The sequence below is a fragment of the Acyrthosiphon pisum genome, chromosome A1, assembly GCF_005508785.2.
Source record: "Acyrthosiphon pisum isolate AL4f chromosome A1, pea_aphid_22Mar2018_4r6ur, whole genome shotgun sequence".
Lineage (NCBI taxonomy): Eukaryota > Metazoa > Arthropoda > Insecta > Hemiptera > Aphididae > Acyrthosiphon > Acyrthosiphon pisum.
In genome coordinates this window covers 149,746,093-149,759,511 of record NC_042494.1, presented here as the reverse complement: position 1 = coordinate 149,759,511, position 13,419 = coordinate 149,746,093, and the positions used below count along the sequence as shown (strand labels likewise).

The 13,419-nt window shown below is 29.0% G+C and overlaps 2 protein-coding genes across 2 annotated transcripts in view; both read left to right on the top strand.

Moving 5' to 3' along the window:
• The window catches only part of LOC100572207 (UDP-glucuronosyltransferase 1-1), an 8,243-nt gene extending 2,580 nt beyond the window's left edge, over nt 1-5,663 (top strand). Inside the window, exons 5-7 of the mRNA XM_003243016.4 lie at nt 1,349-1,571; nt 4,196-4,415; nt 5,284-5,663. Coding sequence (XP_003243064.1) covers nt 1,349-1,571; nt 4,196-4,415; nt 5,284-5,557 — 717 coding nt within the window. The 3' untranslated portion in view covers nt 5,558-5,663. The remainder of the gene's footprint in view (nt 1-1,348; nt 1,572-4,195; nt 4,416-5,283) is intronic.
• Nucleotides 5,664-11,548: 5,885 nt separating this feature from the next.
• Nucleotides 11,549-13,419, top strand: part of LOC100165952 (UDP-glucuronosyltransferase 2B15-like) — an 8,352-nt gene continuing 6,481 nt past the window's right edge. The window contains exon 1 of the mRNA XM_029488581.1: nt 11,549-11,740. Within this exon, the coding sequence (XP_029344441.1) occupies nt 11,708-11,740 (33 nt within the window). The 5' untranslated portion in view covers nt 11,549-11,707. The remainder of the gene's footprint in view (nt 11,741-13,419) is intronic.

Here is a 13,419-nt window from a genome sequence, read left to right as displayed (position 1 = left end):
AATCTGAAATAAAAATTAATAGTCGAAAAAAGTTGAAGTATAAAACAGTGACTATTAAAATATAATATTTTCCAAAAATTGTTTTGTTAAAAATACTAAATACTAGGTATTCAAATAATGTAAAAAAATCTTTTAAAAATTTCATATAAAAACAAAACAAATTAATTTACTTATAACTTATAAAACAATCATCCCCAAAAATGTTACATAATATATCATATTATATTAATATTTAAATTTAGCTATATACCTACTTATCAGTAAATAGTTTATAGTTATGTAATGCATTTCAACCTCAGACGTACGTCCATGGCTTCAACAAATATGAAATAATAGTTAAAATAATTATAACTTATTAAATATCAAGAAAATACAATACATAGCCGTCGTTCTCAATAATATTAACCGTAAAAACACTCAACCTATTCATTAATCATTATTATAACGCGTGAATAATTACCATAAATATTAGTATGTTGCTCTTTAAATGTATTAACTGGTTTAATTAGTGGAATATAATATAAACTAATATTTGATTTAAATAGTAAATAACACGTCGCGATTATAAAACATGTCTGGATATTATAGTGATTTATATATTATAAGTACGTACCTATAAGTTACATTTAAGTTACAACATAAAATTATAGGGCACCGGGGAATTGGGCCGCAAAGAACTTTTTTACAAGAAAGGATATAGGCAATTACAATTTTACTTTATAACAGGTAGACCGCCAGACCAGTGATTATGGGCCACTATTTTAAATGATTTTTCATTAATGTATCCGGGTAGTAGATGTTTTATATACAATTTAGTAGCGTAGGAACATACGAACAGGGACACGATATTTAATTAAGAATTATATTATATAGATAAATTAAATTAAATGATTATACGAAGAGCCCAAAGAGCTCGAAGAGGAGAAAAAACCAAATATGAATTTGTCAAATCTGTAGGTATCGTATAATTTAAAAAAATAATTGTATTTTCAAATAAAAAAAAAAATAATAATTATTTGACTAATTTTATGAACCTATTAGGTTCATAATTGTATAGTTATTAAAAAAAAAAAAAAAACAATATTAAAATTATATAGGCTCTGTAATTAATAAATGTACACCTATATTCGTATATCACATTTGTGGCCCAGTCTCCATCCTCCGGGTAATAAAATGTAAGCAAATATTGTATGCAAAGCAGGTGGATAAAATGTGGCCCAATTACTGGTCACCCAAATTAAAGCCAGGTATCTAAAATGTATCCTTAATAAAAAATAGTGTATAACTAAAGATCACAGTAATTTTACATAGATAAAAATCTTCATTATTATAATATTATGTTCGGCAGAAATTCAAAGCACTCCTCGACGGTGCAACCCATGGGGCAATTTACTTCAGTTTCGGATCGAACATAAAGATGTCGGACCTGGAGGAACGTGATGTCCAAGTATTTGTCGAATCGTTCAGGAAGCTCAAGCAAATCGTGCTGTGGAAATGGGAAAACGGCACCATTGCTAACCTGCCCGACAATGTGTACATCGATAAATGGTTTCCACAACAATACATATTGAGTGAGGGCATGAAATAATATTAAAATAAATATTATTTATATAAATATATCGGACATTCAACTATATACAGATGTCCCAAAAGTCCCGTATCACCCTTAGTATCTCCGTGGAAAATCAATATATATTAAAATACAGTTTTTTTACAGTCATAAGTATGGAAATTCTGATTAAATAACATAATATTCGATTTTTTTTTTATAAATTCAAAAAATTTTTTTAGGCAAATAAATTTATTAAATTTCCAAGATAGCCATTTTGTTGATCATATTTTTTAAAACAGTTCAAAAAAAAAAAAAATATTAAAATTTAATGAAAATCCCCCAAGTTGGGGCTAATTATTATTTTTAATTATAGCCGAAAATCAGCGTGATTGTAATAATTAACATGCGAATCGTATTTTGCTAATGCCGTATGCATAGGTAAAATAATAACTATTATTCTTAGAAATTCAAAATAATAATTAGCTCTAACTTGAAAAATTTTCATTAAATTTTAATATATATTTTTTTAAACTGTTTTAAAAAATACGATCAACAAAATGGCTATCTTGGAAATTAAAAAAATGTATTTGTCTAAAAAAATTGTTTAATCATTTTTGAATTTTTGAAGAAAAAAAAATCGGATACTATGCTATTCAATCTGAATTGCCATACTTATGACTGTAAAGAAAACTGTATTTAAATATATTGATTTTCAACAGAGATACTAAGGGTGATACGGGGCTTCTGGGACATGCTGTACCTATATACTACAGGTTCACGCAGATACAGATACACACCGCTTGGACATAAGACTGTCCTGCAGTCTTTGGAAAAATGAAAGTTGCACGTTCGCGTTAATATTTGGTGAACGGACACCTGAACTCCCCTCGTTTTTTCCAAAAATAGAACGTGAACATGCATAACGAATTTGGACGGTTTTTAAGACCTTCAAATTTATTTACCATTTAATAAATATTGATTAATAATATTGTTACGGTTTGACATGAAACAACGATAATATTATTATTTCCACGATTTTGTATTAGTATTTAAATGATTCATAAAAAACATGAACGTGAACGTATTCTATTTTTTAGTGAACGTTCCGAACACTGATACCATTGATTAAATATATAATATATTTAATCAATGCTGATACTGTCTGTAATATATATTATAAGCGCCATTATGCATTGCTATAGCAGTCCAACCCACTGGAGGTTTCAAATTATCCCAGAAACAAACATTATAATATTATATTATACGATCAACGAAATGTCGTATTATGTGTAGATATCTATACAAATCAGAATCCATTCTGTTCTAAATTCTAATAGAACAAACATTATTAAGATTCACCACTGAGATATTAATATATTATATCAATATCATATAGTAGAACCGATCTTTAATGTGATTGTTATAGATGATATTATGTATCGCGTGATTGTTAATTGTTTTATTGTTGTGTTCAATTACAATATTGAATTGTTCCACTAGGTACTTCTAATTTCAAACGTACCAGAAACAAAATATCGATGTTTTAGTTTATCACAAAATACTAATTTAAACGTTTGAATTTTATGAGATATAATATATATTATAATATGTACACACTCGGATTTGTCCATACGTACACTATATAAGTATTATAATAACAAATGGCTTTATCTCCATTTCTCTTGAGGGATCACCGATTAATATTTTTGTAAGGTCACTTCGAGAATTCAAGATGTTTTCGGGATGATAAAAATATAATGTACATCTTTATCCAAAGAAAGTAAAATCAAAAAATGAAATGATAACGTATTAAGACTTCATTTAATTAAATTTTAACCTTAAACAAATTAACAGTTAAAAAAATAAAATATGTCTTATCTGCGGGCCAGATAAATTCTGTGTCCACGGGCCGCGGTATCGTTATTCTTGCAGATTGTATTTTTGAGGACAAAATGGCATCGGCGCCGGGCGCCTTAATATTTATTAAATCGATAGCGTCGAATCGGTACACTGCATGCAACGAGTGTTTGACTAGTTCGGCTTTTTCTCTTGTCGTTTAAGTTTTGTCCTATATTCTCGTATAGTCCTGTTACATGAATATTTGTCTATCAAATTATTTGTACCACATATTTTCAAAAGTGTATTAAAATCAATTTAGTTTTACAATCAGTTTAAAACTGACATCGTGTAAAACAATTGTTTTTAATATATACAAATATAATCACCAACATAACTTTACAAAATATGTCTACAAATTGAATATAGCTTTAACTAATATATGCTTTGAACTTATGCCTAAATGTCAATTAATACTGTTTTTTGTCGAAACCATGTGAATTACAAATACTTTAATTCGACGGAAATGACACCTTCAGAAATAATAACACGAAATAAACACTGAACCTATACAAGCCTACGGAGGCTTGTATGCATATTGATTAATTCCATATTATATTTTTTTATTTATTTATATAGAGTATTACAGACAAAACAGTTAGTACGGTAATAAAATGTATAAATCATTGAATGTTATTGCCTTGAAAAAAATGTCTTGAGTACCTACTGAACTTCATTATTATTTATATTATTATTTATATTAGATTATATATCGCTGATGTACAATATTATGGTTTCTTTTCAAAGGCCATAAAAACTGTAAGCTGTTCATCACTCACGGAGGATATCACAGTCTCGTGGAGGCCTTGCACTATGGTTTGCCATTGATTGGATTCCCGTTTTTTACCGACCAGTTCTACAACATGAGGTTTGTCATCGAAAACGGTTTCGGAATAGAAATCTTACTGGAAAACCTAAACGTAAAAGTCTTCGTCGATGCTATAGGAAAAATCTTATCTGATAGAAGGTAAGACAATATTCAGAATTTAATATAGGTATACATGGATAATGGATATAATATAATAATTAAAGACGCCTACGTGAATACGCTTATGTCCAGAGCTTGAAATATAGTTGAAAATTAGTTTCAAAATTGGATTTAATTTGATGTCTGAAAATCCGAGAGTACTTTTAAAAATTAATTTTAAAAAAAAAAACCACGGAACCCTCGTCTGTCTTAGTACTATAGTGCAGAGGTATTCAAACTTTTTCATCCCAAGGCTCCTTTGAGTCTTCACAAAATGTTGACGGCTCCCAAATTAAAAATGACTGATAATTTAACTCGCGACTAATACTGCCAAACACGACATACGCATTGATGATTTAACGATGGCAGTTGATGGTATCGATGTCTCTATTGCGACTTACGCGATCAATTAAAGCTATACTTAGCGAATGATTATAGTAGAGTGTAGACTGTAAACAATCCAACGTTTCCCAACCGGTGTGCCTCAATGATAATAAAAAATGTTTTTCGTAAAAATATTTTAAAATATTTATTGGTTTTTAATTATATGACGTGGCTCCCTTCGATAACTCTCGCGACGCCCCTGGGAGCCGCGACGCACAGTTTGAATACCTCTGCTATAGTGTATTGCGAGTGTATAATTCGTAGTTTGTCATTGACTATTGTGTAGCCGTGTAGGTCACTGCAATAGATGTGTTATTACATTTGAATTAAATAATAATAATAAATCATTTTTTAAGAAATTTGTTTTCAAGACCAAACTACTTTAAGAAATTATTTTAAACGACTCAGTTTTTACACCTTGCTATGTGGTTATATGTACATTCTTGTAAATTGTAATAAAAATCATTGATACGTTTTATTTCAGTTATAAGAAGAACGCCCAAACAGCTTCCAATATATTCTCAGACCTTCCAGTTTCCGCAATGGATACCGCAGTGCATTCGGTTGAATACTTAATCCGAAATGGTGTGGCAGATTACAAATTGCCCACGTCCACGAGCTTGAATCGATATCAATATTTTTTGATCGATGTTGTGGTTGTGATTGGCGCTGTTGTAGCTTTAACCGCGTTAATTTTATATAAATCCATCGGTTACTTAAGGAAAATAATTAATTTAAACGACAAAAAGTCAAAATAAAGTAAAGACACACGTACCTACATTATTATTATATCACATTATTATTTAATAGCACAATATTATTTAAAATAAAATTGTGCAGTAAATAGCTTTGAGATGTAACGAATTATATTTTTAAATTATTTTAAAAGTTAACACTGACGGACAGTAAGGATTATTAATAATTATAAAAATCATTCCTAAATTAATCAATGTTCTAGAACTGCTTTCCCATTGCATCAAATATAATATATATTATATAGTAGTTAGATTTTTGGAAGTAGGTACGGATGACAAAAATGTTAAAATATATCTATAATACCTACTGATAAAGACGTATATTATCATACATAAAGATACGATTCGATTGATATAAATTACAGTCTAAATATAAGTTATCATAGGGAAACTTAAAAAAAAATGTTTGTGGCTTAGTTTGGCGCGTTGGCTGCTAAAAGTCGCACAACGCGACCTAGAGTAACTAACGCCAACTGCTACTAGTCCCTGGATAGGTGCGACTACCCGGGTAGTTTGTTGTAGCAAAAACCTTGCCACACATACACGTGTTTGCTTACCTACCGTAACAACGCCTTACCGTACCAACCTTACCAACCACAGGTCATAAACCCCTACAACAACTATAGTTGTCAATGTCAATGTGTAGTCAATGCATCGTTATTATTATAATAATAACGATGCATTGACTAATCTACACGATATTAAAACACAACAAAAAAATGACCAATTTTGCAATGACATAATAAAAGTATTATCAAATATAGATGTACCCACTAACATAAGAAGAAAATCTAGACAATTTACATTACAAAATGAAATATTATTTTATAAAAAATACACACCACCGAAAAGCTATAACCCAATTCTCGTAATACCAAAAACATTGGTTAATGAAATATTAAAATCCTATCATGACTCATCCACAGGTGGGCATACAGGCATATCACGCACTATTCATAAAATTCAAAACAAATACTATTGGCCTTCATTACACAAAGATTCCACTAATGTTATTAAATCTTGTGAGGAATGTCAAATTAATAAAAAAATGAGCGGTAAGCCAATAGGTTTATTACATCCTATACCAATAACAACAGGAAAACCATTAGATAGGATACCATTTGATTACTTAGGACCCCTAGTTTCAAGCAACAAAAAACGATATGTTCTAGTAGCCGCGTGTAATACCACAAAATACATATTTACTATGGCAGTTGAATCAGCTACGGCCGAAGCAACTGCCAAATTTTTAATAGAATTAGTTTCACAATGGGGCTGTTTTAGACATTTTTCGTCCGACCGAGGCACTCATTTCAGAAATAAATTAATCTCTGATATATGTTCAAACTTGGGAATAAAACAAACTTTGTCAACAAGTTATTCACCGCAGACACAGGGGCTAGTTGAAAAAATTAACGGAATATTAACAGGTTCCTTAAAAAACTATTTAACAAATGGTGATCAAACAAAGTGGTCATATTTCTTGCCATACATAACATTAGCATACAATGCCACACCACAGCAATAAATTATAACATTAATGATTTAGTTATGATTAGTTTTCCATTCATCGAAGTGGGAAAGTCTCCTAAACTAGGACCCATATACAGAGGACCATTTAAAATAGTAGACAAGATCAATAATTTAAATTATAAAATAAAATTGACATTAAACAATAAAGAAATAGTCGACACCATACATGTACGGAGGTTAAAACCATACTATAAAAGGGACTAAATTAGGGCATTTTCGATTCTAACTCTCTAAATATCTACATAATTAATTTAAAACACAATAGGCTTAGCCCGCTAAAAATATAAATTTATATACATAATATATGCTTTTTTTTCTCTCTTTTCTCCATTTTATTATTATTATTACAACAATAAAGTAAATACAAACAACACATAAAATATCATAAAAAACATAAAAATGCAAGACATACAATATAACATAAAAAAATATATATGTTTACCAAACCAAATTATCTATATAACACACACCACTACAATTTTTAATAGTATGAATTGAATAGTTATATTTATACAAAAATGATGGCAAATACTTTATTTATTATTATTATATATTACTTGACCTAAATCACAAATCCATTAAATAAAGCCATATATTATATATATATAACAATATATTATCCCAGTCATAATAGGTAAACCATTTTTATTCTAAGAATTTTTTTTTTTTTAATCTTATATAATACGCTATATAATTTAATATCATTTGTTTGTCATATATTGTTTTATGTTATGTTTCATTATACAGGTAAATATTACAAACACACACTAATAGTATATTGTTTCAGAGACCAAACCGAAACACCAAATCACCCATAACTAAAAATATACATAAATAATTAGTAAATAAATTTATAATTAAATATTAACCGTAAAAAAAAACACTAATAAACACACACAACAATTTTACAAAGATGCAGTCATTTAATACAAAATTAATATTCACACTTATCCTTATTCTAAAATTTAATCCCATACAAACATTCATTGCTTACGACTGCGGAGGTCTACAAGTCAACATAAGTGCATTTAACAGCATAGGCGTAGATTATTGTGAAAATCCAAAACTCACAGAGATACAATCAGTACCTAAAATAAAATAATTACAGAAAATTGAAATACATGCACTGATGCACAACAATACAAATCATGCCTCATTTCTATAGATTATTTAATAACAAGATGATCCACATTTGAAGACGCACAAATGGTGGAAGGGGGATTTTATTCTGAAATAATTTAATTAGGACACGCTCGATGCGAAGAATTACACCATAAATTAATTTATCAAACCCCGTTAGGAGGCATACACATAAATGAAACTTTCATTACGTCACACACGAGTGGCGGATCTTTAGACAAAAATGGCAACTGTATAGGAACAACATTCACAAATTCCAGGGGTACATGGAACAATGTAATAGTACAGGCTAAATATAATATTCATTTATCTGAGGGCACAGCCATGGCAAACACCAAAGAAAATATTCTAATTTTACCGACAGGTTCTAGATTAAAATTATCAGATTCTTATGGGCTTGACCAATACAAGGAGGAAATAATATGGACAAACGAAAGACAAGACTGTAGTATATCAGAATACGACGTATTATATGACGGACCAGCCTCCATTGTCACAGCCGAAACCCATAACAATTATAAAATTGAAACATACGTTGTAGAGACAACCTATATAGCTTTTGCACTAAAAAAAATATCTATGACATTCGCGTGCAATATCCCGGTCATTCAAACCGAAAATAATCAATTACTAATTATATCCCACCCAATTTACGCAAACAGTTTCACTCCCAAACAAATGCAACCCTTCAATACTGACTTACTATCTTATATTAACACGAAATTTGTATACTTAGAATATACGATAAAAAGAACAGTAACCAAACTTTACGAGGACCTCATAAAAAAACAATGCAATTTTGAAAGACAGCTTCTCTTACAAAAACTCACCCTAGCTTCATACAGCCTTACCGAATTCGCATACACCATAGCACCATAGGAGAAGGACCCGGGTATATAGCTATAAAAAACGGGGAAATCATATATCTCCAAAAGTGTAAACCTGTTAATGTGGAGATATCTTTACGAACTGCATGCTTCAATGAATTACCAGTATTATATAACAATAAAACGCTGTTCATGACCCCGAAATCGCACATACTTCAAAATTACGGAACACAGATAGATTGCAATGAATACTTGCCACCCGCTTTCCAAAAAAATGGAAAATGATTTTCTTTGACCCCAAAGCCTCATAAAGTTAATAATCCACAAACACTAAAACCGGAAACCACATACTAAGTTGGTCATTATGAAAGTTCAGATAATTTTATGACAGCGGGCATTTACACACCCGAGATCATGAAAGCACTCCAAAATCACTTAATGTTCCCCCAAGATTCTGAAACGGTCCAAAGAAATTTAATACGAAAAAATTTAATAAGAAATTTATAGGCCATGACATTATAAATCAAGGCATAAATATAAAAACCTAATAAATGAGCAGACTATAAGTAAATTAGTACATCAGGAATTACACAACATTTGGGGCTGGTTCACGAGTTTCGACAACATAATGTCTGGCGTGCTAGGATTAGTCATAATTGGCAAAATGATCATTACATTCATAAACACTGGGCTAAATATCACTTTATTATACAAAACATTCGGGTGGAGCATCAAACTTATTGCGGGCTTATTCTCCAACGTAACACACCACTTAATGCATAATACGCATAAAAAACGATACAGTTCCAATAATTGCCAACTTAAAACAATAAAAACTGAAATGCATGATAAAGAATCCGAACAGCTACTAAAATCAAATAATAGAAGACTCTCAGTATAAAAAATATATTTAACCATATAAGATAAACATACAGTTATAACAATAATAAAAAAAATATATAAAGAAATCAAGACACCCCACAACACGCTCAAAATTAGATAACATTTTCTTTCTCTTTTTTTCTCAAATACCTACCTAGTTCAGTAATACATACAGAACATACAAATTACAGATTTTAGGATAGGATATATATATAATTTACGTATTAGTACAATTAAATCAATGTAAAGTCTATGTATAAATGAGTAGTGTAAACAAAAAAAAACCACGAAGTATTATATAACTAACATATAAGAATTACAGAATAACATTATCAATTACAAATAACCTACTTTAATATATTAACCTAAGTACTAAAATAAGTATAAAATTTGAATTTAAATTTAACACAACCATTACAGTGACCTCTCTAGACACCTACTGTACTGCTGTGCGGTACCCACTTCTGCACCGTTTTAAGTTTGAACTGACAAGAAAGGCTACATTTAAATTTTAATCTTTCATATTCCAAGACCATAGTAATAGGTACCAGCAGACTACTTTAATTATTATATACACCATTTCCAATTGTCATGTAACAGATGCAGTCGTTCAGTAAATGGTTCAAACATAATCATAAATCAAATTTAATAATAATTACCTGCCTAAAAATAAAAATATTGATGTCGACATTACATATTATCCTATTCGGTCTTCGGTGTAAATTAAAATATAAGCCAAGACGAAATGTATAAAAAAATTAATGTAATTGATACAGAGATAAAAAATAAATAAATAAATAAGATGTTTGGAATATTATTATCTGTGGAGATTATTAAATATTATGCGTTTATCATCACATTTGCTATCTATAAAGACATAATATAACATGTGAATTCAAAAAATAATCACGCACGCACATAATATATACACTATACAGAGTGATTAATTTATCACGAAGTACATATTATTTTCTTACTAAATTTATGTTGTTTTGAAAATATTTTTTTTTTTACATAATTTGAAATCAGTACATCACAACATTTTTGAAATATAATTATATTTTATCTTCCCTATTTTTTAAATGACAGCATACATTTTTCATTTCATACCCCGAAGTGAAATACTTTTTTTGAGCAACATATACAGGAATAATGGTAATTTAGTTAAAATTACATGTCTACACTCTACAATATATAATAATAGCATGCATTTGTGACCGACAGGAGACGGATAACCCCGCTTTGGAAACGCATGAATAAAATAATATTTTGCACTGTCGAGTAAATAGAAATTTTAAATATAAAAGCTACATCGACATTTAACCACTATATTATATCATTAATAATAATTGTTCGTTACAGGGATTATAGTATTGTAATAATCATCGTGATATACGGGACGTTGAAAAAATTGTTTCGTATTAGTAGCTAGTATAGTTATTCGTCGTCGTTGTAATAAAATATTATATTATAAAGAAAATACTTAAGAACTATTATTTCAACAGCGGTGCCGTTTTAACGATGCTGTATATTCGTAAATGTGCAGGCACCTACTATAGGTTGATATAATATAAACATTATAGTCAGTGTATCCTGTATACAGTATACACAGATAACGGTGTGAGTTCAAGTTTCAGTTATGATAGCTAGTATTATACATTTTAATCGAAATGATCCGTTTCATCATTTCGATGCGAGCTTGCAGCAACGGTTTCGCGTCTATTTTCAATAACTACATTTTACAATAAGTATTACAATATATTATAATATTATGATAGAATATGATAGAAAAATGTTTTATCAAGTAAGTGCACACATACACACACACACACACACAACACAGGGGAGACTTGATATGACATTTGCTTACTATTTTAAAGTTTCTCTTTTGAAAGTTTCGATTACGAGCTAAAATCAGAGACTTTTCTAAATACGTACCTACACACGTATTTTTTCTGTCCCGCACACAAACATAAGAATAATTTTTTAACGAAAAAATTATTTAAAAAAAGAAGGTTTTTTCAAAAAACTGATTGTTTTGATAAAATATAAACGATACATAGGTATTTGGAATGATATCTAGCACCTTAATTATAACTCTATTGGAATGATATCTACTCATAGCACCTACAAGGAATCTTTGTGGAAATTAAATATAACAATATTTCCGGTCAAAACATCAGTGTCATGTCATATTAAGTCAGTTTCCACTGTATATTACATATTTACTTATAGACTGTAGTCTGTAGATATATCTATTTAAGTATAAATTATTTATTTCTAACTTTAAGTGTTTTCGATAACTATTGGTGTGTCACATTTTAGTATATTATAATATTACGTAATAGAAAGTGAAGGCTGTATTGTGTAAAAGAGTAATAATTTAAATACGTAGATACCTTTCCAGTCATCATTATAAACAATATTGTGTGTTTATTAATTGCTATAACAATTGCATTATTAAAACTTATTACCTTGGAGTCGACATCGATCAATGACTTATATTTGTTTACCTCACATATTATATTATAAAACCATAGTATCTATCTAATAATCGTCACTCGGACTTGTTTTTGTTTTTTTTTTTGCAGAAGAAATTAAGTTTGGTCAAAATGCGTTTCATAAAATTCCTAGTAGGTACGTGTGCATATTATATATTATGTGTACCTACTAGAGATTATATACTTATAAATAATATCCAAGACAAATAATATAATACTTATATAATATTGTTATACTGAATAATATCTTATTGAGTCATTATAATATTATATTATTATAATGTATCTCACACTTAAGTAATTTATTATTGCCTTCTTGGATGATTTGCAGGCAATCGCGTGACAAACGATTGTGGGTTATTTATTCACTGAATAATATCTCATACTAATTACAATATATTTTTATTTCTTCAGCAAACAGTCATTTTTATTCTGTTGTTATCTTAAAATGTGTATGGGAAATTCGGAGGAGGAGGGACTGCCACCAAATATTTGATTATTAGTTGTGTATAATTTAAGGTAAAACAATATATTATTCTCAATGATAAAATAATACAAATTATTTTTATTTTATTTTTTGTGATAAAAATAAAAATATATAAGCTAAAAAGAATTAAATATTTAAAATTTATTTAAAATATTTAAAAATTAGTATTTAATTTTAAATATAGATACAGCATTTTTTTTAAATATTTAAAATATGTATTTGAGTAAATACTTAAAAATAATTTGAATACATTTACTCAAGTACTTTACAACACTGAGTGTATAATATACTACCTAAATACTGTGTAAACGTGATCGATAATGATATACATAAACAACCAAATATAGCAACAAATCGGTACATCCTATAATAAGACACTTTTAAACTTTCCAGACCTCCTATACCTATATGGCAACACATTTTTATAATAAATATTATATTATATCCTACATAGAATCTATTTAGTATCATAGGCGCACATAGGGGGGTGCTTGG